This window comes from Lutra lutra, chromosome X (assembly GCF_902655055.1).
Source record: "Lutra lutra chromosome X, mLutLut1.2, whole genome shotgun sequence".
Taxonomy (NCBI): Eukaryota; Metazoa; Chordata; class Mammalia; order Carnivora; family Mustelidae; genus Lutra; species Lutra lutra.
Window position 1 is genome coordinate 87,812,602 of NC_062296.1, and position 25,661 is coordinate 87,838,262.

At 42.9% G+C, this 25,661-nt stretch overlaps 2 protein-coding genes across 6 annotated transcripts in view; one reads left to right on the forward strand and one right to left on the reverse strand.

Annotated features, from left to right (window-relative positions):
• The window catches only part of ACE2 (angiotensin converting enzyme 2), a 39,815-nt gene extending 35,180 nt beyond the window's left edge, over positions 1 to 4,635 (forward strand). For both annotated transcript variants that reach the window (XM_047715582.1, XM_047715583.1), the window contains 2 exons: positions 1,478 to 1,672; positions 3,686 to 4,635. In XM_047715582.1, coding sequence (XP_047571538.1) covers positions 1,478 to 1,672; positions 3,686 to 3,794 — 304 coding nt within the window. In that variant the 3' untranslated portion in view covers positions 3,795 to 4,635. The remainder of the gene's footprint in view (positions 1 to 1,477; positions 1,673 to 3,685) is intronic.
• A 2,565-nt stretch (positions 4,636 to 7,200) lies between these two features.
• BMX (BMX non-receptor tyrosine kinase) overlaps positions 7,201 to 25,661 on the reverse strand; it is a 49,808-nt gene continuing 31,347 nt past the window's right edge. For all 4 annotated transcript variants that reach the window (XM_047715587.1, XM_047715585.1, XM_047715584.1 and 1 more), the window contains 8 exons: positions 25,098 to 25,225; positions 22,881 to 22,955; positions 21,920 to 22,091; positions 18,123 to 18,339; positions 17,219 to 17,283; positions 13,052 to 13,170; positions 9,968 to 10,125; positions 7,201 to 7,663 (listed from right to left, as the gene is read on the reverse strand). In XM_047715587.1, coding sequence (XP_047571543.1) covers positions 7,589 to 7,663; positions 9,968 to 10,125; positions 13,052 to 13,170; positions 17,219 to 17,283; positions 18,123 to 18,339; positions 21,920 to 22,091; positions 22,881 to 22,955; positions 25,098 to 25,225 — 1,009 coding nt within the window. In that variant the 3' untranslated portion in view covers positions 7,201 to 7,588. The remainder of the gene's footprint in view (positions 7,664 to 9,967; positions 10,126 to 13,051; positions 13,171 to 17,218; positions 17,284 to 18,122; positions 18,340 to 21,919; positions 22,092 to 22,880; positions 22,956 to 25,097; positions 25,226 to 25,661) is intronic.

Here is a 25,661-nt window from a genome sequence, read left to right on the forward strand (position 1 = left end):
CTCTCGGGTAAAGGCAGCAGGTACTGGCTGGAGGGAGTCTGGCTTGCACACCTGGAGAACGGTAGATAGAAGGGACGTGGACACATGTCGCCAGCATTTGCTGTAGGGACTTGGATGAAGGAGTCATTTCAGTAACCGGAGCCAGAAGCGGGGTGGACAAGAATAGGATCCCTGAGGCGTTGCTTGGCCTCCACACTAGGAGAGGGACTCGCTCTGGGCAGCGAGCATCTAGAAGCAATGATTGGCCCAAGGTTTCCCCAAATAGCAAGAGTGAAGAAAAGACAGAGGCAGGTGTTTTCCCTTGTCACTAAAAAAGGCTTAAGATACCTGCTGCTATGAGGGAGCCCACTAGGCGGCCCTCTTGAGCTGCTATTCGTCTCTGGAAGCACATCCAGGACCTGCCAGGCAGAGTGAGCCTGGAAAGTCTGGCTTAGTTGGGGTGTGCCACCCACTTACAACCAGAGACCTCACCGCTGGCCCCCAAAGGGCTTGTTTCTGCCTTGGGGAAAAGCGCCAGTGAGATCATCACGAAAGAGCCCAGGCCTGCTTGTGAGCAGCAGGGGATGGCAAATCCCCTGTTTCCGGAATGACTTGAGACACTTTTAGGCTGAGGTTACATGGCGAATTCTGCTCTGACGGATCTCCCTCTCTTCCTGACCTGCACTACACCCCAGGATAGGAGGATGGGCTGCAAGGCACCCGGGTTTTCAACTCAGAATATTCTCAATGTTCCTAGTTTGGGTTTTCAAAATCACATCCGTCCTTTTTTGCTCTCTAAAATTTAGCCATTTCCCATCCCAGTGCTGGAGAAATTGGCGAAGGTGCCTTTCTGTGGTCCTCCCCTGTCTCCAAAGGTCAATACCTTTTCTTTGGAAACTACAACCGTCAGGACTTGGGTATAGGACCCAGTCGATTTGTAGAAGAGATGTACCCAATTGCCCCTTTCTGTTATCTGATACAGAGTCATTGTAGTCTACAACACAGCACTCACGAACCAACAAACTCCAGCCCGTTGCGTGTTTCCACACTTGCAACCCAATTTTCCAAGGAAGCCGTTGCCAGACGTAATCTAGGCTACAAGATACAAAAGGGGCTGAATTGTCAAATCTTGAATCTTTCGTGGGACCTGGTTATCAACTTTGATTTCATTGCTATTTGAGGTGTGCAGTCTTTTTTTTTTTTTAAGATTTTATTTGTTTATTCGACAGAGATCACAAGTAGGCAGAGAGGCAGACAGAGAGACAGGAGGAAGCAGGCTCCCCACCGAGCAGAGAGCCCGATGCGGGGCTCTATCCCAAGTCCTCGGGATCATGACCTGAGCCAAAGGCAGAGGCCTTAACCCACTGAGCCACCCAGGTGCCCCTGAGGTGTGCAGTCTTAAGCTAAACCTTATCAAATCCCTTCAGGAGCAATGGCATAGGAAGTAAATAATTACGCACAATTCTGTTTTGCCTAAGTGTCTTGCTTTTGGGAATAGGAAGTCCCGGGGCCGTATCAATGATGCTTTCCGCCTGGATGACAACAGCCTGGAGTTTCTGGGGATTCAGCCAACACTGGAACCCCCTCACCAGCCACCTGTCACCATATGGCTGATCGTGTTTGGGGTCGTGATGGGAGTGGTGCTGGTCGGCATTTTCCTGCTCATCTTCTCTGGGATCAGAAATCGAAGGAAGTAAGTGCCCTTTCCTAGACTTACTTATCTTAAAACAGAAAGGTTTAGGGAAAACTAACTGGAAATTTTGCAGCAAGTGGTAGGTGTATAAGCCAATTACTTTTGGGGACCGTTTTGCACCTAAATATTCTGATGCATTCCCTAGACATTTCCCAGATTTCGTCAGCACTTTGCGTTCCTAGCAGGCGCCGGAGTGCAGTGTTCAGCCTGGGCTTCTGAGCGTGACCAGATGAACTCCATCCTGGCCACAGTGTCCTCTCCCTACTGCTGAGACGCCCCGCAAACTCGGGGATGGATGGGGTGCAGGCAGGCTCAGGGAGTTCTCATCACTCCTAGTCTTCCTTGGTCTAGAAGTGACCCCAGAGACTGACTCAGTGATGGTTGGCACTGTAAAATCGTTCTAGAATGAGCTCTGTGATTTGCTTCAAACTTCTACCCTTCCATCATCTTCATTCCCCCTCAGGTGGCCCAGGCTCCCTGTCATCCCCTTAGGTCATGGGTCACGATGCTCTCTCATTTGTTCTTGAGTGGAAGATCCAAGTTTGGTGAGGATTTAAATCACCAGAGACCTGATTAATAATGTTGTTCTACCACTAGATGGTTTTTCGGACCTTGAGAGATCACTGGCTTCCATGGGCCTATGTAATTAAGGTTAATACTATTTTATAGCTCCTAACAAAACTCAGTACACTGCAGGTTGCTTAAACGTGTTCATGATGGAATTTTGACATGCTCTTGTCTATTTTGCTCAATTCTTCACTATAGAGATTTATAGTTCCCTAAAATAACTTCAGTTAAGAAAATTAGGCATTTAATAGAATACATTCATATGGTTAGAATTTTAAAACTATGAAAGGATACCCCAAAATCTTCCTGCCACCCTTTGCCTCCAAGTTCCCTTCCCAAAGCCAAGGACAATTATCAGTTTCTCAGAGACCCTTCTGTTGTTGGAGGGTCTGCATTTTCACTAAGGCCATCCCCCTGGTGATTGGTATGCACATGACAGTTTGCGAAACATTTTTACTTTGCACACGAGCTACTATTCCAAAGTTAATTCATGAAATGAATTATTTGGGGGAACTTCCTTCATGCCACATGCTGTGTTAATAAAAGGCACACAGCAAAATCGGACCGGCTACCCTGCTCAGTACTTGGATGCATTAATATTTTCGGCAAGCATAGGATGTCAATATGCAATTATCTAATTATCTTCATGTACATATCAAACTGAGATTCAGAGAGACCAAGTCACTCTCTCAAATCGACGTGGCTCATCAGTAACAGACTGGGACCCACAGCCAGTTTGCAGGGCCGGTGCTTGTGCTACAAAGCTGTCCCACTCTGGTCTGGACACTTGGGAAGCTGACCGTGTAGCAGGGAGGCACTTTCAAAGGAGGCACTTGGCTTAACGACCACTTGGTTTCTAAAAGGAATCATCCAGTGTGGCACCTGTCTGCCTTCGGCTCAGGGCATGATCTCCAGGTCCTGGGATGGAGCCCCAGGTCGGGATCCCTGCTCAGCGGCGAGTCTGCTTCTCCCTCTGCCTCTGCCTCTCCCCCTGCTTGTGCTTTCTCTGTCCGACTCTGTATTTCTCCCAAATGAATAAAATTTTAAAGAATCTTTATAAAAAAATGAAAAGAATCCTCCAAGCAGCTATTTGCGGAGGCTGCCCGCCCGTACAGTGAGGGCTCTGCCAGCACCATCTCCGGGACTTTGGCAGAACCACCATCGTTTTCCAGACAGACAGACTGAGGTACCGAGGCGCACCCTCTCTGACCCCAGAACACACACCCTAAGCAGTCTCCCATGCCCTGCCAGCCATCCTGCCAACTAGTCATGGGGCAAAAGGAGTGAATCCTGCTCTCTTGGGGTTCCCAGTCCGCTGGGAGGGGATGGTTCGCCAGCGAGCGATTCGGTGCTGAGGGGTCAGAGACACCCAGGCCAGTGGGGTCCAAGGGGGGCCGTGTCCCTCCGGCAGCGCTGCACTAAAGGTGACTTCACTTTATTCAACAGGAACGATCAAGCCAGAAGTGAAGAAAATCCTTACGCCTCTGTGGACTTGAGTAAAGGAGAAAATAATCCGGGATTCCAAAATGTTGATGATGTTCAGACATCATTTTAGGAAAATCTGTTTGATTTCCTCTTGAGGTGATTTTCTTGCATGCAGCTGTTAATTTTATGGTACAGACAATAGGAGATTATAAAGCTGTCATTAAATATCATAACTATGGCTCTGTTCAGGAAAAGTTGTCCCAAGAATACAAGCCTGAGGAGAGAGCATCTTCACTGGCTTTCAGTATTTATTTCTGCCTCACGATTTCACTTGTGTTCATGTTTGAGAGTAATAGAGAAAATGTGTCTCTGGCCTCACCAGCTGTTCAGGGGTAATGGAAGCGGAAATGTCTGTTGCCTGGCAACAGTGGAAAAGCGAAAAGGGGGATATATGGAGGGAGCAAGTGGGGCCTTGTGTGGAATCCGGATGGATCACTTTTAAGGACAGTGTCCGTGACACGGTAGAACTGCAGGGAGCGAGAGCGGCACCTGCCATCCGCTTCGCTCTAAGTCAAGTGTAAAGGATGGCCCGCCCTTTCACATTAAGCTAATCTATAGGGATTTGCCCACAGCGGTGATTGGACTGGGTCAGGCCTTCTTCAGGATGATAGGTCTGAAGAAGAGAGAAGAATCTGGAGAGCCATTCACAGATGTTGCCTTTTCCCTTCCACCCGTACCTGATCACCATCTCCCTGACAACGTGAGACCAGCCCCAGGGGCCTCCCGGAACCACCTTCCGCCAGAGCACACCTGATGGAAACTCACTACTGTTCTTCGCGGAGTGACTGGAAACCTCCACTTCATGTCCTCCTCGGAAGTGGGTTCCCAATCTCTTAAATCTTGTACTCAACCACGATGCCCGAGTAGTGCTGAGCGCAAAGCAGACCCCCAATAAACACTACATGCACGCTGCTACGGTCTCACGTGTACGTCGGGGCTGGGGCATCGGGGCGTTCTGTCTGCTTGTCACTTCCACGGCCAAAGTTGCTGTCTGACTGCCTGGGACCCTTGACCTCTCAAATGTCGTGGAATGTGTCCCAATTTCTTAAATTGCTTTAGCATACAAAGCAGCTGTAAGATGGGTCTAGAGAGGGCATTTAAGATTGTTTACAATCTTAAGATTGTTTACACCGCCAGGTTAGGAACCAAGTCTGACGCTCCTTTCGTAGATCTCAAAATCCAGCCTGGCTCTGAACACAGCATCACTACATACCTGAAGACTGATTCGAAATTGAGGAAAACATCCCAGCTTTACCCAGCGACTCACTCTCTGTGGTGACCAGCATAATGTTAGAGTAACTTTGTACTTAATACATTCTGCGGAGACGGGCGACCAGGTGGTTCAGTCAGTTAAACATACGACTCTTCATTTTGGCTCAGGTCATGATCTCAGGGGTATGGGATCGAGCCCTGTGTCGGGCTCCACGCTCAGTGGGGAGTCCGCTGGAGATCCTCTCTCCCTCTCCCTTTGCCTCTCCCCCTTACGTGTGCGCGCGCTCTCTCTCAGATAAATAAATCTTTAAAAAAAAATGAAATAAATTCTATAGAGGGGTCATGGTGAATCAGCTAAGGGGAGGATGACCTTTTCTTCACTTCCAAGCGTGTGTAGACAGTCCCCTGGCTTAAAACAGTAACAGTAAATGCTAGATATCACTACTACACGTGGTTAAATAGCATTTTCAAATTCATGCATGTTTTACATGATATGACTATTGTTCCTTTGCTTGGCTCCTCCTAGCATCACTGGGCTGCTTTTCTCATAAACGTCTACTGGTACCTTGAAATTCTGTACTGTTTTAATATTTGCGATAAGCCTATATTACTTTTGTTACAAAGAGGATTGTTTTTAAAAAACCAAATACATAAAAATAAGCAGGAGAACAGAAAAACTTCATGAGGGCCTGTCAGGGAGGAGGCATTGTGTTACATGTTCCTTCTTTGCCCTCGGTGGGAAGGAACCTGTCCCACGTACTGGCCCAAGGAATGCTCACTGAAGGTATTCACCGCCTAGTGGTGATTTTTAAAGTTCTGTTTCACTGTTAAGTTGAGATTTGTGCACCTCTGTAAAAAAATAGAAAACTATCCAAAGTCAGTTCTTCTGACAATACAGGAATCTGCATTTATATGTTAAGAACAACCAAGAGAGATCTTTGGAAATAGCCGGGAGGGGATGGAGCTGGTGAGATGAGATGGAATATGAGGGTCTCTTCAGGGAGGTGGTTCACTTCCATCTGGAGACAAGGAGCGGCACTTAGAGCATCTTTTCAGTGCAATTGTGCCTCCACATAGCCTTTCTCTTTCCCTCCTTGACGTTACAGGAGAGACCGTGAAGTGCTTCAAAAGAGATAAAAACCTAGGGGTTCAGAAGCAGGCCGTGGAGGAGGAGAGTCCTGGGAATAGTTTTAAAGCAGAAGTACCTTTTGGTATTCACAGTGAGAAACTGAAATAGTACTTCTTTTTTTTTTTAATATTTATTTATTTATTTGACAGAGAGAGATCGCAAGTAGGCAGAGAGGCAGGCAGAGAGAGAGAGGGAGAAGCAGGCTCCCTGCTGAGCAGAGAGCCTGATGTGGGGCTCGATCCCAGGACCCTGGGAACATGACCCAAGCCAAAGGCAGAGGCTTTAACCCACTGAGCCACCCAGGCGCCCCTGAAACAGTACTTCTCTCTCTTTGTGTCAAGATAGAAGCCTGAAACAGAAATGTCAGTCACCAAACTAGCCAGATGCCCCCGGGCCCCAAACCTAAGGATAGAAAATGATTAGCAGGCAACAATCAATTCTAGAAATAAGACTGTGGTTACACTGTGTCCAAGTTGATAAGGATTAAGGCTTAAAAAAAAGGCTTCAAGTTTACCTTAGCATCTTTAAAAATTTGCTCTACATGGAAATATATTTAGTATCTTCTTGAATGATATTATTTAATTTTAGTTTTATATTTGCATGGCATACATACATGACCCAAAGGGTCACTGTTCGAATCTGGAAGTCAGATGAGAGTTGAGTCATTTGGATTGAATATGGACCACCTAATGAGGCCCCACTGTATAAGGAGGTCCCCTAGGGCAGAGCTGACTGCTCAGGAACATCTGGAAACTTCTTAAAGTAAAAAATTCTCAGGCTGCACTCAGACTTGCTCTACCTTAGTTCCTAAGGAATCTGTGTGTGTGTGTGTGTGTGTGTGTGTGTGTGTGTGTGTGTGTGTTTAGGGATTTTAGTAGAGAGAGAGAGAGTGCACATGAGCAAGGGGAGTGGCAGAGGGAGAGCGAGAAGCAGGCTTTCCGCTGAGCAGGGAGCCCGACTTGGGACTCAATCCCAGGACCCTGAGATCATGACCTAAGCCAAAGGCAGATGCTTAACCAACTGAGCCACCCAGGTGCCCCAGGAGTTTATTTTAATGAACTCTCCTTTTGATTTGCATACAAATTAAAGTTTGACAGTATTGAAACATGAAGGCAAATGTCCACATTTTGGTATTTGTTAATATCGTATTTAATTATCAGGATAGTGACTTTATAAGGAAAAGAACAAATATCCAACAAAGAATATTTAATTCTATCTGATCTTTACACATGGTACATACTCTGTCTACCACAATCAGAAAATATGCTTCTGCTATAGGCTGGGAAGTGTAATAATATTAAAAGTAGCATACACAGAATTACTAATTTGACCTAAATTTCAAGGAAATCTTTTGTTTCTTACCTTGTTCATTTCGAGATACTACAACAGGCAAACAGCACACAGAATGCTATTAAGAAGAACTAGCTAAATTACATTGTCTGCACCTTGCTACTTTCCTTAAAAGTAATGAAAATGTTAGCCAGCGTTCACATGAGCTCTCATCAGATCTCCTAATTTCTTCTTCATGGCTTGTCTTTTTCCCGAAGTGGTTCAATGGAAGCTAGGAGTTGCTGAAATGTGGGACGCTTTTCTGGAAGCTAAATAAAAGAAATACCCAATGGTTTAGTTTAGGAAAGGATTAAAAATAAAATATAGAAGATATGTATACCTCAGTCCTAAAGCTAGTGACTTTTTAAGTGTGGAAACACTATGGACATTTCCACTAAAGACAAAACAACTAGAGCCCTAAGAATTGGAAAAGGAACAGTAAAAGTATCTTTATTTGATGTGGTTATATGCCTGGAAAAACCAAGAGAATGAATGATAGCATCAACCCAAATGATAAGGAATTCAGCAGGAGAGCAGTATGCAAAATTAACATATAAAATCAATAACCTCCAGGTACATGTACAAGAACCAATCAGAAGACACAATGGAAGAGAAAATTCCATTTAGAATAGCAACGATATCAAAATAAAATACAAACAAAAATGTAACCCCCCAAATGAGGACAACTTTAAACACTGCTGAAAAATACAAATGTAGAAAAACATAGAAAAACATTGTTTGTTCTTGAAGAGGACAAATCAATATCACGAAGATGTCAAATTTCCCTAGTTAAAATATAAACTAAATACAGCCTCCCCCACAAGATGAACAAGTTTGTTTCAAGCTGGACAAATTGATACTCTAGTTCACAGGTTTTTAAAGTATGCAGAAATAATAGCCGAAATGAATATAACTACACTGGAACTAAATAAAAAATTAAACTCAATTTTAAAATATGTTTATAAAAATAGCTAGGAAAGGTATTAAGAAAGACAAGTAATGAGGGAGTGTGAGGCTACTTAGGATTGACACATATTATAAAGTCTCGGGGCTAGCTCATGAATAAAGAGCAGAGAGCAGAAGAGAGTCCCCAAGTAATTCCAAATACATATGGACATTTCCTATGTTAGATATTTTGGCACCATTAGATGGTATCTTGTCCCTGGGAATGACATGGTCTTCTAATGATGCTGCGGCAAGCCGGTAGTCAATTAAAAAACGAGATCTTTGGATCCATACTTCATACCATATACGATAACAAACACAAATTAGATCAGAGATCTACATGTGAGAGAATGAAGGCATAAAAGTATTAGAGGAGAATCTGAGTGAATGCTATCATCATCAGGGTCTGGGGAAACCTATCGAACTTTAACTCAGTTTCTAGAAGCAGTAAAAGCCAATTTTAATAGAGTCGACTGTAATTTTTTAAAAATCTTCTGCATGGCAAAAAATGCCATAAATTAAACCTAAGAGATAAGTGACAAACTGGGAGAAAATCTTTACAGCTCTCACAGATCAAGTACTAATCTCTTTCATTCATAAAGGAGTCTTTAAAATCGAGGTGAGGGAAACAAAAAACCTGATTGAGCAAAGGGAAAAGATGCGTCCTTTAATTGTCAGAAATCCAGAAGCTTGAAAAATGGTCTGTGTCGGTGAGATGGCTGGAAATAGGCACACTGATGGAGTGGTAGCTCCCGCGGAAGGGATTTGTATGCTCCTTTTTTCTTAAGAAAGGCAGGGACACACACACACACACACACACACACACACACACACACACATGCTCACTTTTGTGCAAAGAAGTACGGGAAAGATAAATTGGAATCTAATGAAAATTGTCAGTGTTCCTCAGAAAGCTGTCAAATAGAACATTTTAAACGTGGGGGACCAAAATGTACAAAACACTCACTATATGCAGAACCTTCAACAGGGGACTGTCTCTGTGCAGAACCACACTGTTGTGGTTAAGAACAGGGACTCTGGGGGTGACTGGGTGGCTCAGTGGGTTAAGCCTCTGCCTTTGGCTCAGGTCATGATCCCAGGGTCCTGAGATCGAGCCCCGCATCAGGCTCTCTGCTCGGCAGGGAGCCTGCTTCCCCGTCTCTCTCTGCCTGCCTCTCTGCCTACTTGTGATCTCTGTCTGTGAAATAAATAAATAAATAAAATCTTAAAAAAAAAAAAAAGAACAGGGACTCTGACACTGGCCAGTCTAACTCTTACTAGCTGTGTGACCTTGGGCAAGTCACTTAACCTCTCTGGGTCTCTATTTCCTCTTCTCTTAGTTTTGCTCATGCTAGTTCCTACTTGATAGCATGTAGCCTGATGAATAAATGAGTTAATATTTATGAAGTACTTAGAACAGTGCTGGGTATACGTTGTTTGTTAAACAGCACCCACTTTGCTATGTTGCTGGTTTTCCATTACAAACACTTGAGGGAAGGGGCTCAGGGCCATTGCACCTGCTGTGTAGCAGGTTTTTTCCCTCATAAATGCCTCGCCCAGTGGTGTCCTGGGTAGCTGCCCTTGCTGCACCTGATGCCCCTTCCAGTGCCCCCACGCGGTGCACTTGCCTCGTGCCAGCAGCTGTACATGATCTGGTAGATGGTGTCGGACGCCAGTTGGGGCCGGTAGAGTCTGTGGCCCTGGGAGACCTTCACGACCACCTCGGAGTTGTCATACAAGTCATAGGGCTGCTTCCCCAGGCTGAACACTTCCCACATCAGGATCCCTGCACCACACGAAGGGGGACCGGCAGACAAAAAGGAAAGAGAGCGGATGTCAGAAGGTAGAGTTTGTTGAACGAGCTTCACATACCACATCAGGAAGGCTACGGGTCAGAGCGAGGGGCCCCCAGGAAATGAGTCCTAGCAAAAATGACAGGGTATGGAGGGTGGAACTGTACCATCACTTCTGGGGCCCAGGGTACCCTTCTCCATGTTCCCGGAGCCCAGGGCGCCTGTTCCTGCCAGTAAATGGGTCAGTGGCAAAGGCGGCCGCAGCGGGAGCTACCTGGGGCCAGGATTCCTGGGTGGCTGCAGAGAGGCTACTGGGGCCTTGTCCACCCACAGAATCAACCCCCGGCTCCAGCCCGGAGGTATGATCGACTGAAGTCCTCACCATTTCTTGCTCTCTGCCTTGGCAGTTGTGTGCAACAGTTTCAACGCACTGTCAAATTACTTTCCCGCGGAAATGTACAGATCAAATCATTGACAAAATTCCTCCTTTTTGTCTCCGTCCTTCCTAATATTTTGTGAGTCAGGTGTCCTTTTGAGAATCTGATAAAAACCAGTGGCTCTCTCGTGGAAAAGTGAACGCACAACATTTTTGTGTTCGGTTTCTGGATGTTCATGGTGTCCTGAAGCCCATCCAAGGTCACTGCAGACTCCAGGTTTAAAACCCGGGTTCTGATCATGATGGCTGAAGGTGGCATTTGGGTCAGTTAGATGTGGCCTTCGAGGCTCAGTTTTGCTGCTTAGAGGCTGGGCAAGTTTCTTGGCCCTTCTCGGAGCAGACTCCCTGTCTATAATATGCAGATATTTGCAAATCATATGGTTGCTGAGCACGCAAAGAGCACGGGGACACTAAATGCTCTCTAAACGGTGGCCAGTGTTCTTTCATCCTGACCAAACCAGAGAATTTCAACAGTCAGCCAGCTTCAAAGCTTTGGCAAGCCAGAAATATATAAGAAGGAAGAAAATCATTCTAGAACTGTAACTGAAGTACTAACTTCAAAATTTCTTTGACTTTTAGATCTTATGTAAAATATTTACAATAAGGCAATATTACAAGTTGCTGGGCCTATATATACATATATATATATATATATATATATTTTTTTTTTTTTAACAACCTTCTAAAACAACCATCCAAAAGTATACTTCTCCCTTCACAGTTCTGTCTTTGGAAGACTATCCAGTTATCTCAAAAACAGTATCATTGCTTCAAATATCTGTGGGGCCCCTTCTTTGAAAATTGCTTTCAGAGGCCCTGATCCAGTTTGAATATCCTCATTGGGGAAATATTACTTAAGAAGAGATTTAGTTTTTAGAGATAGCAAGAAAATATCTGGAGCCAACTTCTAGTGCATAGGATGAGTCATCAAGCACGGTAATGTCATTTTTGGGTCAAAAACAAGCTGTAACTCTTGAGTAAGGATATTGTTTTTTAAAAGCATCTTTCATAAGGCATATCAACACCAGGAAACTGAAACTAATTTTGACAAGTTAATCAGCCCAGAAGGATATCACTTATTCACCACATTGCTATCTTTGTGGGTTTTTTTTCTTTTTCTGTGTATGTTGGATTTTTTAAAGTGATTGATACTACTTGTGCAAAAATAATACTTATTTTAAAAGTGTGTGTTGGGGTGCCTGGGTGGCTAAGTCAGTTAAGCATCTGCCTTCAGCTCAGGTCATGATACCAGAGTCTTGGGATTGAGCCCCGCATCAGGCTCCCTCTCCCTCTGCCTGGAGTTTCCTCTGCTTGTTCACTCTCTCTCTATCAAATAAGTGAATGGAATCTTAAAAAAAAAGGTATGTCGTATAAAAAATGGCTAACTAAATTTTCTTTTACTCATGCAGTCTTTGGATGTCATATTAAAAGTTAAATTATGCTTATGGATCAAGACAGATATGAACTAGATCTCAGGTGCATTTAATATATCCATAACTTTATGATAATTTGGATGATTTATCTTGGATCCATGTGATGGTGATTATAAACATAGTGTAGAAAGATATCATAAAATCTACCAAATCACAACTTAAGAATCATTTCCGTTTTGTAATGACCTTTACTAATAGTGTAGAAAGATATCAGTGTATCTTCCTCGTAGTGTAGCAAGATATCGGAAAATCTACCAAACCACAACTTAAGAATCGCTTCTGTTTTCTAATGACCTTTACTAAATTTCACTATAGATCTTTAATAAAATAGGGGTCAGCAAACCTTTCCTGTGAAGGGTCACATAGTAAGTATTTTAAACTTTTGGGGTCGTACAGTGTCCCCGGCACCTGCCCCATTCTGCTGTTCCAGGACAAAATCAGACCCAATACAGGAACGAATGGGCATGGCTTGCTCCAGTAAAAATTCATGTCTAGAAACAGTCCCCCAGACTTGGTCCTGGCCCAAGGTTTGCTGATCTTTGATCTGGTGATGAATTTTAATGAGGACCCGAGCTGATATTAGTATGGGCTAAAGACAGCACTGAGTCGAATTTGGGATTGGCACCAGGCATGCCCAAAGGGTTGGTCCCTTCCGAAGGGAATGGTGGCCACGGCTGCTGCTTTCACGCTGAAAGTCCATGACTACATCTCAAGCTGTTTAACGTTTTGGACTTCACGCAAACTCAGCTCTAGTTCTCAATGACTCCTTTAAAACTGTTCGCAGTTTTCGGTGGAGGAGATTTTATCTCCTCTGGTTGGATACAAAGGCGCTAGCAGGATGCGGATTTTCTACAGTAGGGGCAGCCATCCCGACACTGGCCCAAGCAAAGGTCCCCATCGTCTTCCGTCTCTTGCTTATCTCAGACCATACAGGTCCTTTCGCAAGTGCACGGGGCTTTTGCTAAAAATGGATGTTGCTGCCCTTGCGGTTTCCTGTTGTGGAAGCGAGCTTACAAAACAGGGCTGGGGCCCGTGTGGCCACATGCTTACCGAACGCCCACACGTCTGACTTGCTGCTGTACTTGAAGTAGTGAAACACCTCTGGGGCTGACCACTTGACCGGAAACTTGGTTCCTACTGAGCTGACGTACTGGTCATCAAGAACATACCTGTGGGGAAAACATCAACACAGACCTCAAGTCACTAGGCTGCACAGCATGAGAAGCCCTCTGCGGGCCACCATCGCCTCTGTGGCAGGTTGATTAAAGACACAGAGCCCCGCAGTCTCAGGGGAATGCCTTGGTTTTCTAGAACTTCCACTCCTTTCAGTGTGTAGCTCAGCCAAAGGCTGCTTATATGACTTGTAAGCCTTACATTATATCTAACTTTGCAAATATCAAAATCGGAATGCAAAACCATTTGGGAAATAGAGAAAAACAAAAATGTCAAAATAAAATGACTCAATCTCACCCTGAAGATAATTTGTAATTCTAACATTCAAGATACATCTTGACTTGTACTTGCCAATCTTTTGTTCTACATATAATATGCACAAAATTGGGTTTCTGCCGTACTGAGGTTTGCTTTTTCCTTTAACGGCATGGCAAGAACCACTTTCCCCATGTGGTTACATTTTCTTCTGTGGCATCATGTTTAATGACTGAATAGAATTCCCTCTTGTGGATTAACAGCGTCTGGTTTCACCTTGTAAATTGCTTCTAATCTGCTGTTATAGACAATGATGAATGACAATATCCTCTGGAGGTATGGAGACAATAAAAAGATATATTCAAGAAGTATGCACTATATAATAATGATAAAAATAGAAGCAGTCTCCATGTCCCCATGTTGAAGAACAATTAAATATGCTATAGCCCATTACTGCAGTAGAACAGTATGTGGCCGTTTATGAAATAAGATATTTTGGTATCTACCAAAATAAAAAAATGCCCATGGGGGGGCGCCTGGGTGGCTCAGTTGGTTAAGCTTCTGTCTTTGGCTCGGGTCATGATCCCAGGGTCCTGGGATCAAGCCCCACATCGGGCTCTCTGCTCAGCATGGAGCCTGCCTCCCCCCCCCTCTCTGCCTGCCTCTCTGCCGCCTTGTGACCTCTCTCTCTCTCTCTCTGCAAATAAATAAATAAAATCTTTAAAAAAAAATGCCCATGGAAAACAGGTATGTGCAAAAGTAGGTATCTAGAGTGTAATTCTATTTTTAAAAATTTAACTCCAGCATAGTTAATGTACAGCGTTACATGAGTTTTAGGTGTACAATCTAGTGATTTAACACTTCCATGTGTTACTCAGAGCCCCTCGAGGCCAGTGGACTCTTAATCCCCTTCACCTATTTCACCGTTTTTGTGGGAACAAATGATAAATGCACAGACCTGTGTATATGATTGGGTGTACTCAGGAATGAAGTGTGAGAAGACATCCATCACATGTCTAAGCGGTAGTTACTCCTAGTGCTGAAAATGAGGGGAAGGGGGAAGGGGCAGACTCTACTTTTCCTTTATATGCTGTTGTGTATATTTCTTACAATAATCATGTATTATTTCTATAATAGAGGGGAACCCCATGTATATGCCTAGAAAAAAAGCAAATAATGACTCTTTAAAAAAAGGAAAATGAGGGGTTCCTGGGTAGCTGAGTCTTGGTTTTGGCTCAGGTTCAGATCTCAGGTTGTGGACTCGAGCCCCACGACTGGCTCTGTGCTCAACAGGGAGTCTGCTTGGGATTTGTCTCCCTCTGCACCTCCCCCCCACTTGTTCTTGCTCGCTCTCTAAAATAAATAATAAAATAAATCTTTAAAAGAAAAGGAAAAGGAAAATTATGAAGACTGAAATTTTGGATATACTTTACACACCAAAAATGTGTTAGAGATATTTACTATAGCTTAAAATGTCAGAAAATCTCATTTTGAAAATCATTCTTTGAAATATTAATAATATTAATATTTGTATTATGTGAATAATATATTAATATTTATTTAACATGTGAATATTTTACAAATAGAATAGGAATATTAATAGCAATAATCACACTTTCACAGGATTACATAAAACCCCTTCCATATGTACCCCCCCGACCCCCTTAGCTCCTGTAGACACCACAAGACACCCAGAAACTACCCTAGTACTGGGTCCTGCTCATGGCTTAAACCTTCCTTCAAGTCATCAGGATCAAGTGAAGTCACAGGCTTCTGAATAGTGTTGCCACAGGACCTTGTGACCAACAGGGCCTGGTGCCTGACCTCCAGGATTCCTCATTCAGAGCAAGATGTTGTGTGTCCCTTTTCCTAAGCTACAAAGAACTTGACAGTATATTCCGTGGATGCTGGTACAACAGCCAATAGTCCCACTTTGAGAATGAGGTGGGCATCGGTTTCCCTGTCTTGGGAGCTTCTCCCCACCCTATGAAGCCTCGAGCAGCTCTTTTTCTCACATTCAGAGAGTAACACAGCTGGGGTGTCGGCTCAGGAGGTTTGGTGTGTGGTGGTTGGGGCGATGGTGAGGAAGATGCCGCTCAAGGGACATCTTGACAGAGGTTGAGGTGTCCCAGAAGAGGAGCACTTCCCAATACTGCATTTTGGAGAAGACTTAAAAAAAAACAAAAAACAGATCCAGGGCGCCTGGGTGGCTCACTGGGTTAAAGCCTCTGCCTTCGGATCAGGTCATGATCTCAGGGTCCTGGGATCGGGCCCCGCATCGGGCTCTCTGCTCTGCAGGGAGCCTGCTTCCTCCTCTCTCTCTCTCTGCCTGCCTCTCTGCCTACTTGTGATTCTCTCTGTCAAATAAATAAATAAAACCTTTAAAAAAAAAAAAAAAACCAGATCCTCCTGGGCAGCTAGCTAGCTCAGATGGAGGACGTGTGACTCTTGATGGTGGGGCAGTGAGTTTGAGGCTCACGTTGGGTGTAGAGCTTACTAATAAAATACACAAATAAACCAAAAACCCCCAGATCCTCCTATGGTGTCTTAGGGCTAGGTATGCTGAATACCGGGCTGGCCTTAGTCAACTCTTCCGACTTCTTTGAAGCTACACTATTCCTCCTCAGAATTACGTGTGTTTATGTTGAACCAACACAGCTTTATAGCTGCCCTGGGCCTCCGTGTCGACATCTGTTTGCTCTCTGAGCGAAGCCGACCTTTCTGAAGGCCGTGCCTTTCCCACTCATCACAGTGTCTGCCATAAGACCTCGGCATCATGCGGGTCCTCAGGAAATGTTTGCTGAATGGACAGGCCAACATGGGCCTCTTCGCTTCCCATGTAAAACCGTGAACCCTCGCTCTGAGGCTTACACAGTAGGGAGATTCAGAATAAAGAAAATGGAAGACTCTTCTAAACAGCTCTCATAAAACAATTTCTCTAAATCATGAAGTGGTGATACAATGCCAGCTAAGAGAATCTCAAAGTGTACTCTCATGCCTTACTTGGTGATACAGAAAATTTAATGATGTGACAACAAAAACTTTCCTAGTGTTAATGCTATGGCTATTTGGATGAATATTAAGAGATAAACAGAAAGGGCTAAGGGAGCCTTGATTGACTTAAAAATATATATATAAAAAACATATTTATCCCAATAATCTGACTATAACATGTTACATTTTTATATTTATTAACATTTAATATATAATTTATAATTATATAAATCTATATAGTTTATATATTATATAAAAATTTCTATATATTTTATGTAAAAATTTCATATATAATTATATATAATTTATTATATATAAGATATGTTATATATTTTAATATAATGTATAATTATATGTAATTATTATATATTTTAATATAATTATATATAATCATAATGTTACAATATATTTTCATATAGTGATATGTATTTAATTATATATCATTCATAATTATATATTATATAATTTATGAATACTTATTTAAATATAAAATCTCTATTAATATTATTCTTTCCTGGAATTGTTTCTAAGTTTACAAAATATTTATCAGGGTTTTGAACGAATGAAAAGGGACTTTGGATAATTTCTGAAGAACAACCCATCTCTCAGGTGAAGAAATGAAGCAAACCATGTGTCCTCGCTGGTCAGAGGTACTATGGGGAGAATCCAGGTTTCGAAACCCCCAGTCCAGACCATATTCTCCATGGCCGCAAGGCCCACAGTTCTGCTGGCATTTAGATGTTAACGGAAATCCGTCTTTTATAGTTTGCGCCTTTGGAGCTGGAGCTGGCTTACCTGGTCATGCCAAAATCCGAGACTTTCACAGAGAGGTCACTGTCCACCAAGCAGTTCCGAGCCGCCTTTGGAGGAAAAACAAAATTACCAAGTAGTAAAAGCAGGCAAAAATCTCCCCACCTCAGAATCCAAGATTTTCCTTCTCTCTGGCAGAGTTCTCACAAAATCTAAGATCGCCTATCAAACCCCCAAATGTTGAGAAGTTGTCTTTTTTGCCCTTGCAATTCTCCATTTTTCAAAATGACACTGTGCTCCCATCAGTATTTTCACCCAAGCCTCCACCCTTGTCAAACAGCATGAAGGGGATGACACATTAAACACAGACCCTCAGCTTGTCAGCAAGAAGGGAAAATTATTTCTGGGGGTTCCTTCTCCACCACTGGGGTCCCACACATTAACAGGTGCTTCGAAGACATAAATGCTGGCCTAGCACTCATGGCACGTTTGCTGTTCGGCAGAAGACAATCTCTGAGGGTAGACACCAGTGCATACCAAGCAGAATGCCCCCCCACCCCCGCTCCCACCCTGAGCCAAAGACACACATAAATTTCATTTCCTTCTGGTTTTGTTTTCTCCATGATGGTATTCATTGACTGCTTTAGCGCTAAGCCCTTCCTGGAGCAAAGGTCAACTTGGATTTCATGGTTGTGAGACACGCTAAAACGACCAAAGTCTTTCCTTTTTATCTATTTTCCTCCATACCCCAACACAGCTACATAAATCATGACAGCTTCTTCTCTTTTTGTACTATTTTATTTTGTCTTATTTTATTGGGCAAGTCACAAGGGAGCAAAGTACAAGTGGAGATGCCTTCCTTGCCAGCCTTCCCAAGGGCTCCAGCACTGGGGGAGCGGGGGGACCGTGGACCCCTTACTTGCTTTGAAGGGCCAGTGGCTTTGCTTACCAAGTCCCTGTGTATGAACTGGTGGCTTTCCAAGAAGGCCATGCCTTCACACACATCGTAGCACATCTCTAAGAGCTGGGAGGTTTCAAGTCCTTTGCCATGACTCTTCAGGTAATTAAGCAAGCAGCCGTTGGTGATATATTCAGTCACTATGTATATAGGGTATTTCTTTGAACACACTCCATAGAATTTCACCAGCTTGGGATGGCTGAGTTTCCTGGAAACCACAGATTTTCAAGATTAGTACTCAATTTGCATACTCCATTTTCCAGATGTCCTGAACAAGAATCACGCTCAATTTGTGCTCAATTTAATTCCACCCCCATCTACTTGAACAGAGAAAGAGCGGGAAAAATTACAAATTTTATTCTGGGAACATCAGCCTTTGAAGGCAAAAGGAAAAAAAAAGCTGCCTCCTAGTAAACATTGACAACCCCAACAGCAGCTGGGCAGTTGTGGGTGCTGGGTTCACCTGTCCTACAGAGAATCAGAGGAGCGAAGGGTCTATTGCCTCAGAAATGCTGTTGAGCGCCTCCCCCCCACCCGGCATCTAGAGAATTCGGTGGCTGATTTTTGAGGAAGCTACACACTAAGGACAATCACTTCCATTTTAAAGCATCTCTTTAAACTTGCTCAGTTTTGAAGTCCAAATACTTCCTTCTCAAAAAACAATTGTATCGGAATATGAAAGGTGCAGGAAAAATGAAAATCATTGACATAGTAGGAAAGTGAGATTAGCCGTGATTTTTCTTTTTTTAAAAAAATTCATTTGACATTATTGCTACATTATCTTTTCTTCTTTAAGATGTATTTATTTTAGAGAGATCAAGTAGGGGGAGGAACAGAGTGAGAAGGAGAGAGAGAATCTCAAGCAGATTTCCCTGCGAAGAACCCTGCACAGGACCCTTTCCCATGATCCTGAGATCACAGACCAAGCTGAAATCATGAGTCCAACACTTGACCAACTGAGCCACCCAGGCACCCCATATTATCTTTCAATAATAAATTTAAAAGGTGGTAACCACTTGACATAGTGCTTTCGGGTAGGTCATGACAGACGGATGCTCTGCTATTACGGTGTTTGTCTGCTGTCCATGTAATTGTTCAATTTACAGGCTGATTCTTTAATGTTCAGATGTGTAAAGGAAATCTCAAGCTAACGTGTCGATTTCAGAATTTTTTAATGAGCATTTATTAAAATAGTTATTTTCTATAGTTATAGTTAAATAGTTATAACTATTTATTTTTAAAGATTTTATTTATTTATTTGACAGACAGAGATCACAAGTAGGCAGAGAGGCAGGCAGAGAGAGAGGAGGAAGCATGTTCCCCGCTGAGCAGAGAGCCCGATGCGGGGCTCGGTCCCAGGACCCTGAGACCATGACCTGAGCCGAAGGCAGAGGCTTTAACCCACTGAGCCACCCAGGCGCCCCAATAGTTTTAACTATTTAAATCACGATTTTCCTTCCTTCTTAGTTTAACGACATGCCTTATCAAGTTGCTCAAAGCTATGAGCTCTGTTAGGCCTCTTTTAGCTCTTTTAGAGAATGGCCTGGAACTCAGCATTGCTCCCTGCAGAGGGAAGGCTAGTGTTGGGACCAGGTCCCTCACCCAAAAAAGCTGTTTCTTGAGTAAATTCAGTCACTGCCCAGGGGCGATGTGGTGGGAACACCATGGCAACTGCTACTGCCCACAGGATAGGCCTCAATATGACCATCACAGCTGAGCTACAACGTTCTCCCCATAGGGAGCCGTTTGATTTCCTTCTTTAAGACTAGGTGATTTGTTAATGACCTTTTATGATTCTGTGTGATTACCAGTCCTCTAATAGCAAAAAAAAAATGTTTTGAAGTTACACCATGACACAGGTTACACAGTGAGCCTAAGGGAGTTTCCGCTAGCTTTTTTCTGTCCTACAGAAGGAGAACATCACTGGTCTCCTTCCCAGTTTTATGACAGCATAGTTGCCAAAGGCAGAACCGGCTACATAATTTGCAGGGACTGGTATGAAGTGAAAATGCAGGGATCCTTATTTAAGAAGCAGGAAAAATTTCAAAATGGTGGGGCACCTGGGTAGCTCAGTCAGTTGAGCATCTGACTCCTGATTTCAGCTCAGGTCCTGAACTCAGGGTTGTGAGATCGAGCCCTGCATCAGGCTCCACATTCAACAGGAAGTCTGCTGGAGAGTCTCTCTTCCTCGCCCTCTGTCCCTCCCTTGCCCCAGTCTCTCTCTCTCTCTCAAGGTAAATAAATAAATCTTTAAAAAAAGAATTTCAAGGGACGCCTGGGTGGCTCAGTTGGTTAAGCAGCTGCCTTCGGCTCAGGTCATGATCCCAGCGTCCTGGGATCGAGTCCCACATCAGGCTCCTTGCTTGGCGGGGAGCCTGCTTCTCCCTCTGCCTCTGCCTGCCATTCTGTCTGCCTGTGCTTGCTCTCTCTCCCTCTCTCTCTGACCAAAATAAATAAATAAATAAATAAAATAAAAAAAGAATTTCAAGATGGTGACATCAGAACAGTAAAGTGCAGAGCCCTCCCAAGGGTGCAGGCCCTCAACACAGTGCAGGTTGCATGCCCACGAAGCCAGGCTCGTGTTCACATAGTACCTCTGCTTCCAGACAATTCCACCATTGTGGTCAAAGTGATTGTTCTGACTCTCTTGGTAACTTTGGTCTTCACAAAAGAATGACTAAGGAAATGGCCTGGAAGTTCTGCCTGGGTTTGCGTCTCTGCTCTACCACTTTTACTAACTTCCTGACCTTGGACCCGTTACTGAACATTTCTGTGCTTCAGTTTCCTATAAAACACAGATAGCAATGGTACATCCCTCCCAGGTTTCTTGGGAGGACTGAATGCATTAACGTTTACAAAGTAGTAAGAGAAATGCTGGAAAATACCATGTAAGTGTTTAACATTTTTTTTTTTAAAGTGCCCTTATTCAGCAGCAGGCTAGGATTTGTGATTTCAGCAGTCTTTGATCAGAATCCCGCTAGGAACTGTTTCCCATACAATCATTATTTAGTTCCGTAAAAATAGGAAGACCAGGTGTCCCAACTGACCTGGCACTGTGGGGGCTGCTAAATTACAGTAATTTTGATGCTTAATCAGAAAAGTCGTAGGCACACCTAGATGGCTGGTCACATTTCAAAGTCTTATTTACCATGAGGAGGCGGGAAGAGAGAGAGAGAGCATGCACATGGGCCAGCACATGTGCTTGGAGCTGAGGCACGTTCGGAAGGGTATGTTTATTTATCAGGTGATGAAAGAAATGGATTCTGTCAGACTGTATTGAAGGCACCAGTATTGCCTTAGTGGGTGGAGTGGGGGGTGACATGGGCCAGAGGCTGGTTTCTCTAAAGAGTCTTGAGAATTCTTTTTTTTTTTTAAGATTTTATTTATTTATTTGACAGAGATTACAAGTAGGAAGAGAGGCAGGCAGATAGAGAGAGGGGGAAGCAGGCTCCCTGCTGAGCAGAGAGCCCGATGTAGGGCTTGATCCCAGGACCCTGAGATCATGACCTGAGCCGAAGGCAAAGGCTTTAACCCACTGAGCCACCCAGGCGCCCCAAGAGTCTTGAGAATTCTAAACTTGGATGGCTTCTCTGGTTGTTATGGGGGTATACTTGTCAAAGTAGGGGCATAGAACTGATTTTATTTAACAGCTTGATTTATAACTTCTAAGTATACCTGTGATATGTGGATGCTTGCTCTAGGGCCTTGCAAATGTTAGGGAAAGACCCGTTAGCATGAACTTTCCCCCATGGTGAGGACCAAAGGGCCATTCCTCAGAAGAAACTTACATCATGGTCTGGGCCTCCTGGAAGAATTCATCTTCTGACATGGAGCCCTCCTTGATCATCTTAATGGCAACATCATACTGCCCCTTCCACTTCCCCAGATGGACCACTCCAAACTGACCACTTCCCAGCTCCTTCAGGAGGGTTAGCTCTTCTCTTTTCAGTTCCCATATTCCTAATAAGGCAAGACAGACACTCTTTAAAATGAGAATAGAAGACTTTGGGGCGGGCAGCTTCCCAAGAGCTTTGTTCTCCAATGAGTTCCATATGGACAACATGAAGAACAGCTAGGCTTTTCATTTTAAGCTGATCACTTAAATGTATCTTACTGACAATACTGTTCTTGAAGCAGCCATAGTTCTTGACAAAAGGCTTAGAACACTCTGCCACCCAGAGGCGTCTTGGAAATGCCTGGTGTCAAGATATGCACAATGCTCTTAGCTTGGTAAAAAAAAAAAATCACTAGTGTTTTCTTATAAAGCAGACTAAACTGTTATCTGGGTGGGTGTCTTGATCCTAAATACACACGGTTGAAAACAGGCTCCCCGAACAGGCACAGAGGCCTGGAAGGAGAAAGGACAGGCAATGGCATTCTAGAGGCTGCCGACCAGGTCTAATAAGAAGACAAATTGGGTAGTCTTTTTGGTAAGGCTGAGGAGATGACAGAGTTAGGTCAGGAGGACAGAAAAGTTTGTTTATTTGTTTTTTATTTTAAAGAAAATGGACAAACATTATTGCTGAAGCCCTTAAGGCACACTCTGATTAGGGACCTCCTTCCAGTCTTCCTTCTTTTTATAAATAAATAAATAAATAAATAAATAAATAAATAATATAGTAATAATAATATAATAATATATTTAAAAAGTAAATATATATATTCTTTTTTGAAGTAAATAGAGATATATAACTTTTTAACCAGAAATGGTGGGAAATGGAGTTTAAGAGCCCAGGTGTGCATCCATACCACTTCCCAAGGACACGGAGGTGGGAACCTTGTTGGCCTTGGTCGACACAGGGTGGCGGAGTCGTGTGATCATGCCTGCAATGGAATCAGCACCATATCATCACATCATGTCACATCACACGACATCACACCGGGTCACACCCCTGTGCTCTCCGGTGTAGCCAGGAAAACACCAGGTTCAGGATGTCATGACGGAGAGAGGAGATCCATTCTGACCCCATTCACCCTGTAGCTGTATTGATTTGCTTGGCTTGACTAATGAGCTCAATGTAAAGCAAAAATGGAAAGAGTAGAACAAATTTATGTGACTTTTAAGAATCTGATCAAATTAGTTGCTCAACGGAATCTTTCATTTAAAAAAGTGTCCCATTTTTGTTCTTTTTATAGCCCTATATTTAAATACATATACACACGGCACATGCATCTGGTTAAAAGAAAAACCCAAACTGTACAGAAGGGCACAAAATAAAAAGCCAACCGTTCGATTTTAAAAAATGGAACCTATTACTAAGTTGCATGAAGCGGTCATTTTCGTTGTTTACATCAAGTTATGATAAAGCTTGGTTAAAATTATCACAGTATGTATAGTGGTTGGAAAGAATTCATTTAAAAAATGCTTCTTGCCTAAACGTGTGATATTTTCCAAGTCCTGGGAACTGTCAAATGGGTCCTTTTTCTCTCCTTCCTTTTTCTATATATCGCTTTACTTTTTATACGAGTCATCTCCCATGTTTCAAATCTCAAACTTTTAATCAGAAAAAAAAATTAGCTCACTTCTCCAAAATACATGCATACAATGGCTACTGTATTAATACATTGTGTGAATCATAAAATACACTCATAATAGAAAACTTAAGGAGATTTTGAGAAAAATCTAAAGAAAGATTTTAATGTTTTCTTCCTAAACCCTGCGGAGTTTCTTGGGCATTCTCTGGAATGGAATCATTCTACTCAGAAATTTGTGTCTATACAATACCTTTTGAGGGCACTTTTGAGGTGCTGGAGTTTAAAATATACAATTGAGAAAATCGGAACAAAGGAAAAACAGAAGTGAGGACCAAAATCAAAGCCAGGGAGTAAGGCTAGTTCCCCTATGTGCATGTAATCAGGTCAGGCAGACTCGAACAAATTTGATGCTGCGCCCACGGCTTATGTTTCCTTGCTGTTGGAAATCCATCCAGTCATCGTTCACAAGAGACACTTTTCGAGAAGAGGCATTAGAGGAGATTTCCTTTTTTTAAATTTCTCATTTCTTTTTTTCTAAGCTTATTGAGATGTTACAGACATACGTAACTTTAGAGGTATGCAGCGTGATGATTTGACACATCTGTAACGTGAAATGATCACCACACCAGGGAGTTCCCGCCTCCAATAGAAGGGATTTCTATATTCATTTTCACCGGTCGATTAGGCAAAATCTAAAAAGAGTAATAGTACCCAGTGTTGGTGAGGATGAAGGAGATGGCCATTGGCGGGAGGGCACATCTCTAAAAAGCATTCGAAAATGTCTCCACTTTAAATCTTCTTAACTGTTATCTTAGAACTTCCACCTCTAGGGAATTTGGTTACAGAAACACCCATACAGAGCCATGGGCACAGGCCTGTGCACTGAAACATTGCTTATAATGTGAAAATACTGTATGCGATCCAATCGCTATCAATACAGGGTTAGGTGAATAAATTACGGAGCAAATCTACAATAGAATTCTATGTAGCTCTTAAATAGACTATAAGCTATATGTATTTGCCTGGGAAGACCACTGATATATATATATATAATATGTAACATATTTACATATGTAAATCATTAATACATATAATAAATAAATGTTAGCATCAGCACAGAAAAAAATTCTATCAGAACAGACAACAACTTGTCTGTGGAGGTCCTCTCTCCCATGGTAAACATTTCTATAATGTGTGAATTTTGTGATCAACTTATTTCTAGGGCCAGAAAAAGAAAACAAATATTTTTATAAAGAGAATCTCTACTTCTAAGTTGCTCAGCTTACGCTACTTCATTTTTCTGGCATCTTAGGCCAGAAATGTTCCAGGAAATGTAAGCTAAAAATCATAGCAGGTATCTAGCTTGAAAACATATTTATTCTTATTTTCATGGTTCCCAATAACATTAAGAATATTAGGAGGACTGGCTGTATCCCAGAAAATTGATATTTATTAACAAGGACCCATGAAAGAAAAACTGAAATAGATTACCTGCTGAATTGTGTTGATGGTAGTGGATAAGCTGAGGAATAGAATCAAAACAGTAGTTTTCTGCCAGGTACAATTTGTTCTCAGCGTTTGTATGTACGTGGTAATGCTTGACAGTTCCTTTTTTATCACTAGTAAGGAAGAAAGAATGTTAGGTTTTTTTTTTTTTTTAAGATTTTTTTTATTTGGAAGAGACAGGGAGCAAAGGGAAGGACAGAGGGAGAAGGAGAAAGTGAATTCTTAAGCAGACTCCCCACTGAGCGCAGAGCCCCACATGGGGCTCCATCCCAGGACCCTGAGATCACCACTGAGCTGAAATCAAGAGTCGGATGCTTAACCGACTGAGCCATCCAGGTGCCCCTAGAATGCTTTTAATTATCAACTGAAGCTTGATTCAACAATGGTTAAATGATAATTTAGAGGCATCCGCCAGTTTTGGAGAGGGAAGTCAGAGAGGCGTTCTCAGTCTTGCTATCTGATATTTTTTCTATATATAGAAATTGCTATCTGATATATTTCTATTATCTGTGATGATTGGTAATTGCGGGAGAGGGTTCCCCTCTGAAC